This window comes from Gymnodraco acuticeps, unplaced genomic scaffold, assembly GCF_902827175.1.
Source record: "Gymnodraco acuticeps unplaced genomic scaffold, fGymAcu1.1, whole genome shotgun sequence".
Taxonomy (NCBI): Eukaryota; Metazoa; Chordata; class Actinopteri; order Perciformes; family Bathydraconidae; genus Gymnodraco; species Gymnodraco acuticeps.
In genome coordinates this window covers 1-19,263 of record NW_022990735.1, presented here as the reverse complement: position 1 = coordinate 19,263, position 19,263 = coordinate 1, and the positions used below count along the sequence as shown (strand labels likewise).

General features: G+C 41.0%; 2 protein-coding genes across 2 annotated transcripts; both read left to right on the top strand.

Moving 5' to 3' along the window:
* The first annotated feature begins 855 nt into the window (after positions 1 to 855).
* On the top strand, positions 856 to 10,669 carry zgc:154093 (uncharacterized protein LOC777623 homolog). Its single transcript, XM_034231858.1, has 2 exons — positions 856 to 995; positions 8,036 to 10,669. Exon 2 carries the CDS (start codon positions 8,522 to 8,524, stop codon positions 9,416 to 9,418), a length of 897 nt encoding a protein of 298 aa, XP_034087749.1. The 5' UTR covers positions 856 to 995; positions 8,036 to 8,521; the 3' UTR covers positions 9,419 to 10,669.
* Positions 10,670 to 13,110: 2,441 nt separating this feature from the next.
* Positions 13,111 to 19,259, top strand: ercc2 (excision repair cross-complementation group 2; the record flags this gene model as incomplete). The annotated part of the gene is made up of 10 exons (XM_034231868.1): positions 13,111 to 13,251; positions 13,599 to 13,698; positions 15,765 to 15,842; positions 15,945 to 16,007; positions 16,197 to 16,310; positions 16,633 to 16,749; positions 16,879 to 16,995; positions 17,287 to 17,410; positions 18,542 to 18,638; positions 19,159 to 19,259. Coding segments are annotated over exons 1-10 (916 nt in total), but the record flags the coding sequence as incomplete, so codon positions are not given.
* Between the last annotated feature and the right edge of the window lie 4 nt (positions 19,260 to 19,263).

The following is a 19,263-nucleotide window of genomic DNA, read 5'->3' as shown; positions in this document are numbered from 1 at the left end:
TGCCTGTAAAGTCCGAAGTGTTGACCCAAAGTGATACAGGAAGCTTGGCATTTCTTTCTTTCAAAATATAGCAAAACACATCTTGTTAATATTTGAAAAATCATGAATGTGTTTTTTTTTCATTTATGCAGTTGTGGAATGTTACTTTTGCATGTATTCGAGTGCTGAACTTAATTACCATGTTGCCACACTTGTTTTTCATTTATTTGTACACTTCTATTCTCTGCTATTTTATACTTCTACTCTTCTACATCATCTCAATTTGATCTATTGTGCTATCTACTTGAAGATATTGATCAGATAGCCTTTGTTACATATTCACTTTTACATCAGTAAAAAAACATGTAATATTGTTAATGTGATATGATGCAGTCCTGTACTACTAATCTACTCAATAGTAGGGCAGTGTATGCGGCAGCCTGAGGAACAGCAAGATTAAAATGCTCGAACATGTAGCCTATTCATTTGCGATAAAGTGTTAGAGTGTTTGCATTATGGGTAGTTTTTAAATCTTCAAGTAGCCTACAGTTTTACACTAGATTACGTTTGTGGTACTAAAGCTATTAGTAGTGTAGGATGTGCACTTGTAGGCTAATGACATTGTTATACACTGTTGTATAAACATTTGATAAGTAAATTATGACTTCTTCCAACAATGTATTTAAGACACCAATGAATTTATGTTTTATTCTTTATTTCCATTTCTTGGGATTGTTTGTTACTGTTAGATGACTGAGAACTCATAACAAGCCACAGCATCTTATTTTGAAACTCCTAACCGGATGTTGACCGTGCTCATAGTATCTGATTGGCTACTCTCCTGTGAGTGAGTAGCGGATCCCTGTTGAACTTTCTCCGTGCAGAGCACCAGAGCAGTAATACCCGGCGGTAAGGGGTTTATCCGCCCGGCTGAGCGCTGTGTCGGTTGATTGTAAAACTGAACTCCGGGGATTTTTATTCCCGCAGGAAAGACGGAGCGACGCTTCCCTCTTAAGGTAAATATGAATATCAGGTTATTCTTCGGGCTTTTTGTGGTATTTTCTCCCTGGGTTTAAACGTGGTGAGGGGTCGGTCGCTGGCAGCTGCCTACCTGTTGAATAGACCTAATGCTTTCTATTATGTGAAAAACAAAAAGAGGGAAAACTGACCAGTCTAACTTTTTATCTGTAAACATAATGGCTCCACTGCGCGTGACACTCCCTTTGGTTTCAACATGTGGAGAGAAACATCCAAACATGCTCACTACACACCTTCTACAGACGTCACCACCAGCTGGGTTTTAGCCAAATAGTATGATCTGGTGAAGCACTAGGTAGCAGGATCATGATTTTTCTCTTGGTGCTGTGGGACAGTGTAGGATTCATTCAGCCATCCGATGAGCCTTGAAAGGGTCAACATCACTAAATGATCTACATTCTCATGAGAGTTTAACAGGTGCAGTCCAAAAAATCGAATCAGTGATGAAGGAAATAATACACGTTTTGGAAACGCACTCAGTGACTCACACTACCTGCAGATCTCCAGGAATAAACTCATCCTGGGGCTAAACCCAGAGCAGGTCACAGCAGCGGGCAGGCCGCCAGAGTCCTGCTGTCTGACAGGGAGAGAGACACAGAGAGACACAGAGAGGTCCAGCTGCACACTAGGACAGTTTGATCTGAAGGAGGACAGATCCACAGCTCCAGGTGTATCATGGTTATTAGCGGACAGAAGTTTGTGGGAGTCACATTGATTAAAGCCTGTCAGAAAAGGCATTTTATTATCCTGAGTGGAAGTGGCTTTGCTTTTTCTGGATTAGACTAGAAAGAGACAGATTTGTTCCACTCGCACCGATCACTCACCCGGAGAGGGAGTCTCCAGGACAGAGGGCTGATCTCAGCTGCGTTACATAACCGAGGGAAAGACAATTCAAACATGTTTTATTTCTCATCTGTGCGTTTCTGTAGTGGCTACACCTTTTTTAATGTTTTAGATTACTAGTTAAACTATTCTAATGAAGCTTGGAGAGGAACAGAGACAGGGGGAGAGATTTGATCTCAAACCTGTTTACAAAGTAACCCTTTTTTTAACGCCGAGAGATGAATCAGAGCTTCTGATGATGACTCAATCATACATTTCCTCACCAGTGTTCTACATGAACATCAACTTATTCTCAGATATTGTGCAGTTTTTAACTGTTTTTATTTGAATAATATATAGATCAAACCAAATCTTGATGAGTTTGATGGAAGATGAAATCAGCTTAACTTTTTTTTGGTAAAAACAAACGGATTAGCAGACAAGCAAAAGGCGTGTTGTCAACAGTCTCCTGCTGTGCGTAATTACGCATGACGCAGGAGAGGATCACAACAATGAGAGGAGCGGCATGCTCCGTCTAGTGTCTGTCCTGGAAGATGACAGGGCTCACTGTCTGTCTTACCTAGAGGACACATGTAGCACCAATGGAGCTGAGAGCAGAAACAGATGTGGGTCAGTGAGTCTCCTCTGAGGCACATTGCACCATCAGCAGCGTGCCAGTAAAGAAAAGTGAAGCTAAGAGAACACACATTTTGAGTTATTTAGACTCAATTAACACTTATAGTTTCATGTCTTGTTACGTAAGAATAGATCATATTTGTTAAGTGTTATTGTGGGAGAATTACTATTCTTGTGGTACTACTGCCTTATTGGGCCCATATTGAGCAGAGCATATTAAGACCAAAACTCACGTACAACAACTTCCTTACTTGCAACAAATCAGCACTAATTAGAGGGTTATTGAGGAAAAACTCTCAACTAATGGCTTATTACTTGTAGAATATGGTCATGTAGAATAAGGTATTAATAAGTGTTTTATAATGACTAATAAAGAGCCAATATACTGCTAATATGCATGTTAATTAACAACTAGTTGATGGTGAGTTTGTGTACCTTAATATAAAGTGTTACCCATACTTTTTACCATGGCTGAAACAAACAGCTTTTTTAATTCTTTTTTCAAATAGTCGGTTCGTAGTATTGTCTATAAATGATCAAACAATTCAAAATAGCTAATGACAGCTTCTCAAATTGACGTCTTCAAATGTCTTGTGTTGTCAACAATCCAAAGACATTTTGTTTAAATGATATAAAGAAATGCAGAAAATCTGAGACATTTGAGAAGCTGAGACGAAACACTGTTTGGCATTTTTCACCATTTTATCTTGATAAATGAAACATTAAGTCCTCCAAATCGTTGATTATTTTTTATATCAATCAATAAATCAATTCAACGATTACGACATGACTACACTAGAACAACGACTACCTTTTTTTTAGCTTTGTTTGTACAGTACAATGTCAAATTAAATAGATCCCAAGTTGCAAAACTCATTCCATATTTTTTCCTCCTGAATGCTGAAAATACAATTCCAACATCTTTGGCTTCTCAATAAGCAAAATGTGATTCTTGATTCATGGCTTAACTATTTTTAAATATTGTATGCAAAGAAATCTCGTCTATATTTTTATGGAGGACGGAACATGACTTAAGTATAAATAAATAAATGTATGAAGAAATACAGGAATAAATAAATAAATACGTAAATAAATAAATAAATACAGGAATAAATAAATACAGGAATAAATAAATGACGAAATAAATACAGAAATAAATAAATGTTGAAATGAATACACAAATAAATAAATAAAAGAATAAATGCATAAATAAATATGGAAATAAATACATCAATGTATAAATAAATAAATAAAAGTCGAAAATAAAACAGAACACACGTTATTATATATCTTTCATTTATTTCTACATTTACGCGACATACATTTATTTATTTATGTATTTATGTGTCCGTATGCTAATGAGGTGGGCGGTCCTAACCTCAGTCTGAAGCAGGATTGGTTACAGGAGTGTGTGATCATTTCTGGCAGAGGGCTCTACTACTAACGCCTGGATAACCGCGCTGATTCGAATGCAGGAGCTTTACTGTTTAGCCCTTATCTTTATACATCCATGGTTTATCCACAGTTGTAAGGTGTATTTATGGATATTGATTTAAGAGCCATTGGAGATCATTTACGATCATTAGCGGACCATTTAGAGAACGGAGAACCAAAAGACTATGTCCAGTTTCGTGTGGAACGATGTATAGAGGACTTGGCTCAGCTCGATATGATGTGACTTGCCACAAATCTATTGCTTCTGCCTGGCTCCAACAATTGGCGAATCCTGCTTCAGACTGAGGTTAGGACCGCCCACCTCATTAGCATACGGACACATAAATACATAAATAAATAAATGTATGTCGCGTAAATGTAGAAATAAATGAAAGATATATAATAACGTGTGTTCTGTTTTATTTTCGACTTTTATTTATTTATATACATTGATGTATTTATTTCCATATTTATTTATGCATTTATTTATGCATTTATTCTTTTATTTATTTATTTGTGTATTCATTTCAACATTTATTTATTTCTGTATTTATTTCGTCATTTATTTATTCCTGTATTTATTTATTTATTTACGTATTTATTTATTTATTCCTGTATTTCTTCATACATTTATTTATTTATACTTAAGTCCTCCATATATTTTGAGGGGTGATCAAAGGGGTTCGTCGTCATGACTTCAGCCGACAGATGTATGACTCAGCTGTCCTTATTTGGATGAATTATTCCTCAGAAGCATTACAAAGGAAGGTCGCCCACATCCCATCATCCTTCTGAGTCAAACAGCCATTTACCTCAGGAAGTTACCCATAACCTGTAACTTCATCAGTTCAACAGAATATGACCACCCTCTGAACCAGTTCTGACTGGTTCAAATCTACACTGGTGGTATTTGTACGAGCATTCGCATTGTTGTGGTACATTTTTGGGACGTTGTTTTTGTGGACTTTGTTGCAGCCGACTGTCTACGTCCTCCCTTCATTAGACAGTTTGTTAACAGATGTTTGACCGTTTGTTCCACTCCTTTGCTTCCATACATGTTAACTCTAAAAATAGAGCAGACAAGTTAATAACCATCTTCTCTGATGTTTCTGAGGTCAGGGGATGTTTTGATGGATGTCTTTGGATCATGGGGTTGGAGGGAGAGGCGAGAGGAAAGACTCATTATGATTCAAGTTCTTTCACATTTCAAACCCATTGACTGTGATGTTCTGTGAGTTCCAGAGATGAACCTTACTACACATCAGTGTCAGTGGGTTTTTAATGGATACAACCAGATACGAGTCTCTTCCAGTTTTACCTTCTGCTTTTCTGTTTTAGCCCCTAATACAATCCATTTATAATCTTCACCAAAACATGTTCTACATGTCACCCTGTCTCAAGCATGTAAAAGCTAATACCAAAACACAAACATTTGAATGTTATGCTCAGTGGGGGAAATTCATAGTGACTCTTTATTCTTTTTCAGACAATTAGAGTTAATGTTTACTTTGCATGTTAAGATGTCACATCTTAAACATATGATCATCAATCAGCTGCAGTGAGCTTCGACCATCTGAAGGAAAAGATGAAGTGTCTACAACCATGCTAGAGATTCTTTGAGCTAAATGCTAACACTAGCATGGTAACTTGCACTGAGAGTAACTATGCTAACATGCTGAGGCTAAGCAGTTACAATGTTAACCAATAGTAAGGCGTGTCAGCAGCTAACATTGAGGATGCTGGGGACTTCAACGTTTGCAGATATTTTGCCATGAACCAAAATTGAGGTTTAAGTGAATACAAGGCATCCTAGGATGGAGGTGAAAGGAGCTCCCCCCCATGGCCACCCCCACGGAGCCTCATCTAATGACCTCCTGCTGGGAATGTTACTTAGCACCTGAATGCTGCAGAACACCCTCAGGACTTTACGTGTGTCTCTGGCAGTCATTTGGTCAAATGTAGTTTGACCTTTTGTGTAAATAGCAGATCGATTGTTCCCCTTTACTGTGAAGTCTGTTTCTTTAAAAGCATCAGAAGGACCTGAAATGTAAATCCACACTTCATGGCCATCTTTCTTTTCTCTTCCCTTCATGTCTTCTTTGAAATGATGTATCGACGTATGTGTAATATCATCCTCTGCTGTGATGCAATCTGTGCTGCTCACTTTTGTGGTCTTCTTAAGGAACACTTTTGTGTTTCCCATGCAAATTAGACTAATGTTCAATCCGTCCCATTGCAAGCAAAAGCTTAGCAGCATGAACACCTGGACTGAACTATATCATTCCACGTTGTCCTGGAGGCAGTGTGTCCCTACATAGCAGCATCTGAAGACAGCCTCGTCGTCCTTCTAGAGACTCAACCTCAAATTCCCTTCGTCTGTCTGAAACACGTTTTGAAATGAGAAGAAGATGACATGTTCCCTGTTATGATCTCACACTTCATTCCCTTGTGCTTTAAAAAACACAACTTGGCGGTACTTTTATACTACAACACTACTACTGTCCTTTTTGACTCGCTACATGTGTTAGATTACAGAAGTTACTTTGCAGATTCACCAAATATAAACAAATAAATGATTATGCATTATTATAAGATAAAAGAGAGTAGCAGGACACATTGATTTAAGCCCCACCTTTACACGCTGCAACATTACATTGAGGAACAAATGAAAGCATCCGTAAATATAATCCGATATTAGTCAAATGTTCTCAAATGAGCCCTTTTGCATCGTGAGTTATATTACCGTTGATGTGTGAAAACTATTTGGATGCTAAAAAAAAAAAACCTTTGTATTTTTACAAGTAAACATATTGACTGCAGGACTTTGACTTACAATGAAGTATTTCTCAGTGGTGTGCCTAAGTAACAGATGTGAGTAGGTTGTTCTTTATCTGCGTGCACTTCACAGCAGCTCTTCAGATGCCACTGACACGATAACGCTATGGAAACAAGGACATTTTGCCGCAGTCTAAGTTGTATCAGTTTGAAAAGTTACTTTTTGTTTTGTTTTTAGATAAGACAGGCTGCCAGAGACAAACAGGACACTGTGTGTGGTAGTTTGACGGTGTGAGGGTCCACACTGTTATTAACAAACAGTCCACACACTCCTCAGTGCATATAATCATCTCCTCAATAAACTGAGAGGCCGTGAACCCAGTCACAACACTCTGATATATAACTTTCATTTTCAAACAATGGTGAGCATTCATCAAGTAACACATGATAATGCATTCACACTTCATTCTAGCAACCATTGTGTCAGAATACAAATACATACAATTATTTTATGAAATGTAGTTCAAACATTCCTCAAGACAAAATGCTTCCTCAGGCTACAAAAAGAAAGACATTGTACTTTTTTAGTAATATTGTATTTGGGGAAACATGATGAGTACAGAGACACACACCAAACACCTCCCACCCAGACCTCAGGAAAAGTGTTTTAAACGGTTTTTTCCCCATCATCATCATCATCATCATCATCATCATCATCATCATCATCATCATCATCATCATCATCATCATCATCATCATCATCATCAAACATCTAGCTCTCTTGTTGTGAAGGAAAGCACTGCACATTTCAAATGTCAAACCTCTGAACACCAGCACTTGTTTTTGTCTGAAGGGTTAAACACCAAAGGAATGTTTGGGATGGTGATGGGATCATAAGATCACAGAGCCCCAGGCGAGACCTGACCCATGGCATCCCATAATTCACGGTGTTTGTCTCAGGAAAGAGACTTTGAGATGTTTCACTGATAACAGGCGAGTTGTTGCAGAGGCCCAAACCTTTTAAAAGCAACCATTTCCATGCAGTCATTTGCGTTTCCACTAACTGAGCGGAGGGCTCCTCTGGGAATGCGTGACCGATGTTCTGCCTGGTCTGACTCACTGTAGGCCTGGAGTCACACACTCTGGGGCGGTGGAGCCCTCTCAGCAAACACTCCGGAGGGTTTTCCGTCATATGTCTTCACTGAAAGGGAGGTTGTAAATCTGCCCCCGCCTTCATTCCTCCTCTTCCCCAGACCCTGCTCCTCCCTTCCCCTTCGTCCCATCCATCTCCCCTTCGCCTTTCCTCCCTCTCTTCATCACTCTGACACATTTTTCTCTTGTTTCTCCTCAGATTTCCAGCATTTTCATATCACATTCCTGAAGTTTCTGAAGAGCTCAGCAGACGGGCCGACAGCAGACCACCAGGACCCTTCAGTCTGAGGAGGGATAAAGACAGGAGTGTGTGTTTTCAAGTGAAGTGGCCCCTGTGTTTGCTGGATATGGCTTTTCTGTGTTTGAGAGAAAGACACTGGGACCAGATCTGAGGTCAAGACCTTCCGTCTCCTCCCCTCCCCCCCGGAGTCACATGACAGCGCGAGGCACAACCCGGGGTTGCTATAGCTACCGACTGAAATATTTGTATACTCACTTGGAAAAGCAACACAGACAGGATCTCTCATTGGGAGGGGAACGAGCCAGAGGAGCTTCAAAGTGAGTTTGCTTTGTAAACTGTTCATTTACCCCCCCCCCCCCCCCTCCTCTCTACCCACATACACACAGTGTTCCCCTCCTCTCAGACAAAGAGACGTTTTCCCTGAATCACCTCAAATTGACCAAAATGCCAGCAAAGACACCAATGTACTTAAAAACTACAACTCCCAAGAAGGGTAAGAGGCTGAGGCTCCGGGATGTGCTCTCAGGGGACATGATCAGCCCCCCGCTGGGCGACGTGCGTCACAGCGCACACGTGGGGCCGGAAGGTGAGGGCGACATGTTTGGAGACGTGGGCTTCCTGCAGGGGAAGATGGGCATGCTGTCGGGGCTGAGCGGGGGGCCGGACGGGCGGTCCCACAGCGTGGAGCAGCGCCTGGACCACGGCCCGGACCCCCACAGCTACGCCTACAACGGCTTCCACTACCAGCACTCCTCCAGCGGCCTGCTGAAGACCACCATCTCCATGCCCGTGTTCATCGCCCACGAGCAGGCCCCACCCAAACCCCCACGCCTCCACCTCGACGACCCCTCCCCTCCTTCCCAACAGAACCACTTCCACCCCCACCAGACCCCCACAGACTCCAGCCACAGACAGGCTAACGGCCACAGCCGCTCGGACAGCCGCAGCCAGATGTTTGAGAATGGGTTGGTGGGCCGCCTGGCGTCAGAGCCCTGCAGAGACGTCTCCCTCCCCCCTGCCGTCCGCCGGCTCGTCCCCTCCTCCGGGTCCTTCTCGGAGGGCTCCTCTGAGGACTCCATGTCAGAGACCTGCGGGCCCCTGGACAGTCGCCGGGGCCTCAGCCTGGACTTTGATGCCGGCCTGAGCAATGAGGACCTGAGGAGTGAGCGCAGTGACTCGCCCAGTCCCCCCTGCCGCCCGGCCCCTCTCACCGTCTCAGGGGGGGTGTCCAGGTCAGACTCTCTGATGGGGTTGAATCTGGATCTGGGCCCCTCTATCATGGAGGATGTCCTGAGCATCATGGACCGCTACAAGACTGAGGACAACCGCTGTGAGCTGTGAACACTCTGTGTACAGATACATACATCCTGAAAGACTTCATACAGATGCTAACAAAGGAGACTGGACGGAGGGTTGAGAGAAGACTGCTTCACAGTGCTTTTGAACATGTATCTGGGTATATGGAGTGCCTGCCATCCCACAAACTGAAGTATTGAAACCCGGTCTGTGTTTTGTACGGGTTGTCCATCAGAAAACATGGGATTACACAGGCTATTCAGATGTGTCCCCCTCTTCTCATGTCACATGCAGGCTCCCTGCACTTCTCAGGAGGGGGGGCTAAAGCGCTACAGCAGAGCGTTTCAGACAGTGTGAATACAGGTTTATTCAGACAGGCAGTATGAGAACAATGATGTGTTTTGAGAACATTAAAGCTTGTAAATATGTTTTAGTAGAGACCCAATGTATGAACCTGAAAGTGAGCATATGACCTCTTTGATAAAGGTGAGAAGCAGGTGGACTTTGTTGTGTTGGGACGTGTCTGCCCGATGGACAACAGACAAGGCAGAAGGCTGGTCCTTAAGAGCCTTTAACAAAGCTGAAACTCCTAACCATTCACATTTGAAGATAATAGTCCACTTCCATCTCAAACACATTCTGTGGACGGAATACTGGCCTCCACCGACATTGCATTGTCTATCACTCTGATTAATGCTGAGCATGTTCTGCTTGGTAATGGTTAACAAATTGCTGACTGTGTAGATGTGTGGGGACGAATCAGCAGCTCAGGACTCATCCACAGCCACTAATGTCTTACAACTACAGATGCTCAAATAATACATTTAAAGTCATACTAAGCTGAAGTGCAAACATCATTATGCTCTGTCCATATTCTGTCCTTATTCATCCTGGCTGCCTGTTTCAGAATCATTCATATTGATATCTTTACTGGTTTACTGTAACGCTTCAATGCCAGAAGAAATGTGAAGAACTCCTGATTTGCCTCTCCTCTTGTAAAAGATGAAGATGCAAGTTCAAATGGTTTCTAAAGTGACATGTGAGAACAGCAGCGCTAACATTTCTTTCTTTCTCTTGATCAGAGGGAAACAGACAGAGCGTGTTATTGTAGTTCAACTCATCAAATGTTATTAGAGCTTTTCAAACCTTGGTCTTTCAAAACACTCCTCCTCCACGTTGTGGCTCCCTGTCGGCCTCCAGCACCACCGTCTGGATATCACAGTATCACTCACATGTCATTTATGCTGTTTATATCTATATGACTGTAAATGTAAGAATAAATTGTTATATACTGAGGATTCATGGACAATTATTTTCACACAACCACAAACATAAACACAGACCTTATTGTGCTTGATAGAGGTGGGAAGTAAGTACATTTACTTAACTAGCTGCACCTTCACCAGCTTTGAGAACACTTTCATGATCAATCATTATAAAACATATCATATATATTATTCTGAAATGGACCAATCAAACAACGACTACTTTTACTGTCGCTACTTTTTCCCTTGAAAAAGAGATCATTGATCTCAGTGGGATTTTACCTGGATAAATAAAAGTTTTGAATTGAATTGAATTCACTATATTTGATGATAATACTTTTCTACTTTCACTTGAGGAACATTTTGAATGCAGTACTTTTACTTGTAACATAATTCCTACACTCTGGTACTTAAGTACAAGGTCTGAGTACTTCTCTCTGTCTCCTGATAATAATCGATAATTGATTTAAATTTAAAACAGTATTTTGTTTCTTCATTGTGAAAACAATGGTTGGCAGCCACTCCCTTTATTCTATATTTGTAAAGTGTACTAGAGAAATGTAACCAAGTACTGTGAAATTCTTAGGTAATTGTACTTAAGGCTATATTTCCATCCAAATGCCTTTGTACTTCGACTTAGTTAATGTTGCGACCTGGCTCAGAAGGCCACAACAAAAAGGAGACACAACATGTCAACGGGTAGAAAAAGGTGTTTATTTGCACAAACAAGTCAAATGAAATACTGTGTATACTCATCAGAGCCGGGTGCCTGCAGGAGAAAAGCAGAGAGAGAGCACAGAGAGGAGCAGAGAGGCTCTAAATAGCTGCAGGACACCAGACCCAGGTGCCCTGAGTCACTGCAATCAAGGTAATCACTGGAGCCAATGCAGCACAGACAGAACAGCCACACCCTCTCTACTGATGCACCCACAGGGGCATCACCGCTAACATTCAAACTGCAGCACAAGTACAACATTTGAGTACTTTAAGCTTCTAAATGATTGTAGAGGTGGTCATAGTTATGAAGACGTTATTTCAAAGCACCAGGGTCAGTGTGAGCCACACCCCCTTGGTCAAACATGCACTTTGGGCTGAATGTGAAGATGATAGCAGGTCATTGGGTGTGTCTGAAGTCATGCACAATTAAGGATGAAGACAACAAAAAATGACATGAGATATCACACGTATTTCTGTTCTGGATTGATCCTGCCAAAGGTTTGCTGCATACATTTCAAATGATCTGAATAAATACAAATCAGTGTGGTGATGTGCACTATGTGAAAATAAATGCACACTTCAAAATTAAAAGTATTAAAACTAGATTCTGACGCAGCATGGGTGTTAATGGTTAGCTTTAGTTTAAAAAAAGTCCCAATGATAACACCACATGCTACTTTATCAATCCTCACTTGACAGTAACGTTTGATATTCCAAGTGTTTTATCCAAAAGTATTAGAAACATTTATCATTTCTTCTGCTTTTTTGCAAATGGAATGCAGCAACATCCCTGCCTGCAATTGCCAATAACAAATATAACACAAATATCAGTATCATTATTTTGCCACAGAAACATGTGACGCTGTAAGGCAATGCAAGGCAAGGCAAGGCAAGGCAAGTTTATTTATATAGCACCTTTCAACACAAGGCAATTCAAGGTGCTTTACAAAAATGAAAGACATTCAGACAAAGGCATTTAAAAACAGTAGTAGTATGTTCTAAGTAGAGATCTAGCCATTTTGATGTCTGATTCCACAACAAATGCTAAATTTACTTTAATGTCTGACAATGCTTTTATATTTAATAAGATGTCGTTTTCGACCTTGACCTCTAGAGGAAGTTTATCCTCCACTCCACTCATGATCACCTTTCGTATTTCGGTCTGACGGCGCCTCCCTGTGGCGATAGTGTGAAACTGCACAGGTAAATTAGTAAAGCTAGCGTACCATGGATGTATAATAAGAACAGCTTCTACCCATAGACTGCCACTTCCGGCGAACCCTTTCAAAATACAGTGACGCACATACGTTTAGAAATGAACGAAATAAACATGAAATAATCGTGTTAGTTGTCCAATACAGGTCAGCTGCTATGAGGTTTAGATATGTTACTCTTATCAAGGAACATTAACAAAAAGAGGTTAACAGCAAACACATTACTTAATACAGAGCAAAAATAAATGATACATTACTTATCAAAAATATTCAATACTTACATTAAAATAAAATATTTTTTGTGATGTAAAATTATACATATTGACAAGCCAAGTAGTGCAAAATGCAAGAAAATGCTAATACAACAATAAAGTAAAAGCATGTTAAAATATTAATGAGTCCAGGTGAGGAGTTATTTGTCATGCTCGAAGAAGACGATCTGATAAAGGTTTAACTGCACAAATAATAAAGTCATTTATTCAGCAACCAGTGGCCGTCAACCATTAAAACTGCCAGAAAGAACAAGAACACCGGAAGAAGAATAGTTTGCTTCCGGTTTCCTTCCGGTTTGCTTCGGCCCATCACTGCCATCATTTGTTGTTTTTTCAAGTTATACATGATCATTTCAAAACAGCCATAGAGACTGAAGAGGAGAGGCTTATACACGCTTTACAAACATGAAGTGAGTGTTTATTAGGACTGAAAAGAAACACATTCCTGCAGGACTGTTCGGGCTAGCTTGATAGCATCAAGTTAGACTATACCTAGCTAAATTGTCTGACATCATTTGGCTAAGTGAACACAACACATGGCACTCACAGATGCAGTGTTTTCAGGTTATCGCATCAAAGTTGGCCTGGTATGTTTGTGTAATATGCAATACATTTGAGAGCTAACGTCCATGTTAGCTTAGCTTCATACACATATCTAGTTATTCCCTTGTAGCTGCTTTACTGAGCTTTACATATCCAGATGTGTGTGTCTCTGCTCTGAGTCTGCAGCATGTTCTTCTCTATTGTTTGATTCCAGGCTCAACATCGATGGTCTGTTGGTGTATTTTCCATATGACTACATATATCCTGAGCAGTACTCTTACATGCTGGAGCTGAAGAGGACTTTGGATGCTAAGGTGGGTGCTGCTGTTGGGTTATTCTATCTACAGTACATTCAATACAATTGACATTGTAGCTGTGCGCGCGGGCAAGTGCAATATACACACATATGAGAAAACATCGCCAAGCTAACAATGATAGCATGTAGTTTACATATAGCTTGTGACACAAATAGTATCTTTAATGTCACAGTGTTGCAACATAATACATTTAATGAAATACTGTAATACATATGACAGCTTTGAGTCTCTTTTCAAATGTACTGTAGAGCTGTTTTTCTAAAAAACTATTTTTAGAGATACGTGGTTCTCACAGAATAGCGACACTTGAAACTAAAGTGATTTGATAGAATATGATATATTACTGTAGGTTAAACTGCGCAACAGCAGTGCTTGAATTGGAATCAAAAAGGTGCCAGTACTCTAAATCAGCAACTGTTTCAAGTCAATTTATTTATACAGCCCAAAAACAAGCATTTGGCTCAAAGTCATAGTATATCCTATAATGCTGGTGGCTTTGTGTCTTTACTGTATATTTTAGAAAGGCTCACTGTACTTAAACAAAGTGACTCAGGGTGCATCTGAGATTAGAGGGGGTGCAGGGATAAAGTGCTATTTTTATAAGTGGATCTAACACAAGATTTATTTTTGACTACTTTTTTTACGATGTTGTATTTGAGTGTTGCCTCTGTGTTTAGTGTCCTGTCTGTCTGTAACTTTGTGTGGTAGTGTTACCACTGAACAGGTCTCTCTTGAAAATGAGACCTTGTGTCTCAATGAGATTTTACATCTGTATAAATAAAGGCTAAATAATTAAAAAAAGAAATTAAATATGGAAGTTAAAAGCATCAATCTGGTGCACTTTGAGAGCAACATTAAGAGAGCTATGGATACATCTCTCAACACCCATATGAAACAGAACTGTAAACAGATTTTCTTTTTCTTTATGGATATTTTACAAATCACTCCCCTTTTAACTCTATTCTTGTTTTACTGTCCTATAGTATTTCATTTTTAGTGATTTACTCAGATGAGTAGCTACCAGGAGACAGCGTTTGAGTTAGGCATCTGAGTTAGATGTATTTGAACCGAAATGTCTACAGGCCTAGCAGAAGATGGCATCTTTTTTACAGGAGATTCCAGCCAATCTCTGTTTTGAAACCATGAGCTGCTAAATGAGCGCCTTACCCCACTGTACAGGCGAGTTGGGGTACTTGTTTAAATATACCTGGGCAGGCTCTGTTTTGCCGAGGTCCTCTGGCACTTGCGGGCCGCCGAGGGGTGGCAGTGTTTGGGGCGACGAAGACTGCTGCTCCGGGGGCGAGGCGGGCAAAGCGGCGTCGGCATCTACTGAGTACTGAGTACCAGCGTACCGCCGTACCAGCACCTGCCGGTACTCAGTAAGAAGTAACGGTACCAGATGGGTAAAAATCAGAAGTCCCGGTACTGCGTACCGGTGAGTACCGGCCCAATTCAAGTACTGACTAACAGTGGATTGTGCGTTGGTGTTGGGATCAGGGGGTCTCAGGTTCAAACCCCACTGCAGTCAGCATGTTGTTGTGTCCCTGAGACACTTCACCCTAAATGGCTCCTGTGGGGATTGTCCAGAGTATTGAGTTTGTAAGTCGCTGTGGATAAAAGCGTCTAACGAGTGACATGTGATGTAATGTAATCAAGCATCAACATCAAAGTAAAGCAGAACATTCTACTACACAATAAACACTTTCTCTTCTCTCACATTTAGTACATTTAGCTAATAACAGCTGCATACTTGGTAAGGTTTTGAATTGAGGACTTTAACTTGTAATTAAGTATTTTAACAATCTTGTATTATTACCTTCCTCACGTAAATGATCTAAATACATCTTGCACCACTTGTCTAACTACTATAGATCAAATCTGCAAGGCCATTTGGAAAACAAAACAAGGGGTACACAGTTTGTCTTTCAGCGATTGATGAAACTTGTGTAAAGGGTGGAGTTACAATAGTTGTCAGGGATTGTTTTCTACGACATCATTCAGAGGAAAGCTACACAGTGTTCACTTTGTCTGTTTGTTTGTCATCCCATGCTCTTTATGTTCAGGGTCATGGAGTCCTGGAGATGCCTTCAGGGACAGGGAAGACTATCTCTCTGCTGTCTCTCATTGTTGCCTACCAAAAGGTGAGTTTAGCTGTGTTCAAGTGACTTCCTGTGCTCCACTCTTGCTTCCCAGCAGCCAGTGCCACATGAACAGAATGACATATGTTACTTTCTCTCTCTCAGGCATTTCCTTTGGAAGTGACCAAGCTGATATACTGCTCCAGGACTGTTCCAGAGATTGAAAAGGTGAGTCAATGTCAAAAGAAAATCACACATCAGAAAGTCAAATTGATATTTCCAAGGATATGTTGAAGTGTAATCCCAGCAACAACAATTTGTCTTGTCCTACCCCTTTGAAATCAAACATGAAAAACACTATTTCCAAGATGTTAAAAACAGAACTTGTATTGTATATTTGATCTGCTGTATCTTCAGGTCGTGGAGGAGCTGCGGAAGTTGATGGAGTATTATTCCAAGCAAACTGGTGAAAGCAACAACTTCCTGGCTCTGGCCCTCTCCTCCAGAAAGAACCTGTGCATCCACCCTGAGGTAACAGCTGCTGCTCCGGACACAGCAGGGCGACACGGGCCATTCCCCTCACAAAGACATGTTCAAAACTCTTTAAAGATTTGGTCTAGTTTTTCTCCCTTGAAATGTAGGCCTTATATTCAGTATGCTCCGACTGATCTTCCAGTCATTTCCCAGTGTTTCAAGGGACAATCAATGTTGTTGGAATCATATCAAAATGCGTGTTGTTCAGTATAGGGTTACTTACAAGATGCATTCTTGAGGTTTGACCTTTACTGGGAATCATTTGAGTGATTGGACCTCAGCTCATATGCCAATAATTGTCGTGTCTGCTTCTATCCAGGTGAGTGCTCTGCGCTTCGGCAAAGAGGTTGATGGGAAGTGCCACACCCTGACAGCCTCGTACATCCGTGCCCAACGCCACAGCGACTCCAGCGTGCCTGTGTGCCGCTTCTACGAGGTAAACATTCACCGGATCCACCCAGTTTAGACCAGCTGGTATTTTTGAACTAAAGTGGAAGTAAACGAGGCAGGTTAATGTTGGTGTACAAAATCATAAATGACACCCCTCTCCTCCTGCTGTGTGCAGGACTTTGATGCCGTCGGCCGACAGGTGCCTCTTCCTGCAGGCATCTACAACCTGGACGACCTGAAGGACTTTGGGAGGAGGAAAGGATGGTGTCCTTATTATCTGGCACGCTACTCGGTATATTGCACTTCAGAATTCTGAAAACAGGAAACATGTATCGTAGTATGAAAAAGGAAAGCCATTACTAATGGGTTTGATAGGGGACTAAGCTTAAAGCGACTATCCAACGAGCAAATAGTTTTCATTGAATGTTTCTTTTATTGAAAACCCTTGTTGTGCACAAATAAAGTGTACAGATGTTTCTCTCCAGCAATGTTTGCTGGCTGCTGTTGACACACTTATCTGCAAAGAATCTGTCACAGTTACTCTTTACTGAAGTAACCCTCCCCTGACTGTGTCTCCTCTCAGCTCCTGCACGCTAACATCGTGGTGTACAGCTACCACTACCTGCTGGACCCAAAGATCGCTGACCTGGTGTCCAAAGAGCTGTCCAAGAACTCTGTGGTGGTGTTTGATGAGGCTCACAACATAGGTCAGTGTCACAGTCCCATTTCGAGCCATCCAATACATTTATTCTGTATTCGGCTCCTAAACCATTACATGTGAGAACATGGATGGATCAATTCAAGATATCTATTGTAATCATGTAAACAACTAAAGAAATAAGATAAGCCATTATTGATTACAAGAGGGTTGTAGCATCATAAAGGCTCAAATGAGTACAGATAAAATGTTAGGTACATGCGACTAGAATTATAATAATGTCTAAGAGCATCCAAAGACAACGTTAGGAGGAAAAAGGCTTACACCAGAAAAATATGTAATGTGATTATTAATGATACTTAGTGTTGTCTGTAGTGTTGGAACAATATATAATTGTATTGCTATAAACAAACACTTACAATAAGGTGATTGGTGTATTTCCGTTATAATCGTGAATATTCTCACATGTGTTATTTTAAACAACATTTGAGCTTGTTATCATGCTATAGAGGTGGAAATAGTGCTTAATTAAAAAAAGTCAGTCAGGAGGGCCATAACATTGTCCAGTAAATTGACAGGAATCTCATTGGCTAATATAGAATGCTTATATAAGGACAGAGTTTTAAAACTGGCACACAATATTGTGAGTGACCTGAGGCACCCTCTTGCCTCTTACTTTGAATTGTTGCCATCCGGGCGGAGATATCGTGCCCCTTATTTCAAAAAGAACAGATCTAGGCTGTCTTTCGTCCCACAAGCCATCAAACTCCTGAACAAATGATGGCTAGGACGCACTGTTTACCCAGCTGGTCTGGCCCTGTCCCCCCTATTTCGCAAATGAGGGCCTATAGGCCCCTTGTCATGTCTGCCGATATCTGGTTTTCTTATGTCTGTTTGTTTTTATCTGTGTCTATGTTGTTGTCAGTGATGTATTGTCTTAACTTTTTGAAATGCCTCTGTGATGTGCTGCAACCCATTTTCCCCTTGGGGACTAATAAACGAATACTACTATACTACTAATTAAAAAAAAAAAAGCTAAAATATTATCCTAGAAAATAATAAATAGATAAATATTTACATTATACCATATTGAGTTGTTTGTGTGAATCTAGCAATATCATAGGGATTTGATATCGTTAACATGATAATATAACAATATTCTTCTTTCCTTTCTCCTCAGACAATGTGTGCATAGACTCCATGAGTGTGAACATCTCCAGACGGACTCTGGACCGCTGCCAGGCCAATGTGGACACTCTGCAGAACACCATCCAGAAGTAAGACCCTGATGCAGTCGGCAGTGCACTGACGCCCTGACCTCATGGAGGGCGGCATCCACCGTCCTGTTACTGCCATCTTTCCTCATGTCGGAGTCTGCTAGTCCCCTCAGGAAACAACCATCTTTCTCAACTGTCATGTGGAGAGACGTCAGCCCACTTTCACAGCTCTTTGTTGGCTTTTATCTCACAGAATGATTGTATGAATATGTATCACCTCAAAATATAATTTCTATCTATGGTTGTGTCCTTATGACTGAAAAACACAAATAATTACAAAGGTTCAAGGTTCTTTATTTAGTCGTACGAACATAGCTGCAGTGTAGTTATGCCGAAGAAACTCTTGTGTCACAGAGCCTTCCCGAAAGTGATGCCAGCAATAAAGCAGGTTTTAAATAGAAATGTCCTAAAAGGCAATATCCTCCTGATAAATAAGGAACGTATACTTTCCCCCTGGTAATCACACCTACAGGTAAAACAAATGTCTTTCATTTGAACCCTGCCCCTTTCTGTCTGACAGTATAAAGGAGACAGACGCTAATAAACTGAACATGGAGTACAGGCGGCTGGTGGAAGGGCTGAAAGAAGCCAATGTTGCCAGGGAAACGGACGTCTACCTCGCCAA

What these genes read in the sequence shown, in the direction of transcription:
- zgc:154093 (XM_034231858.1), top strand. Translation starts at nt 8,522, where the DNA reads ATGCCAGCAAAGACACCAATGTACTTAAAAACTACAACTCCCAAGAAG.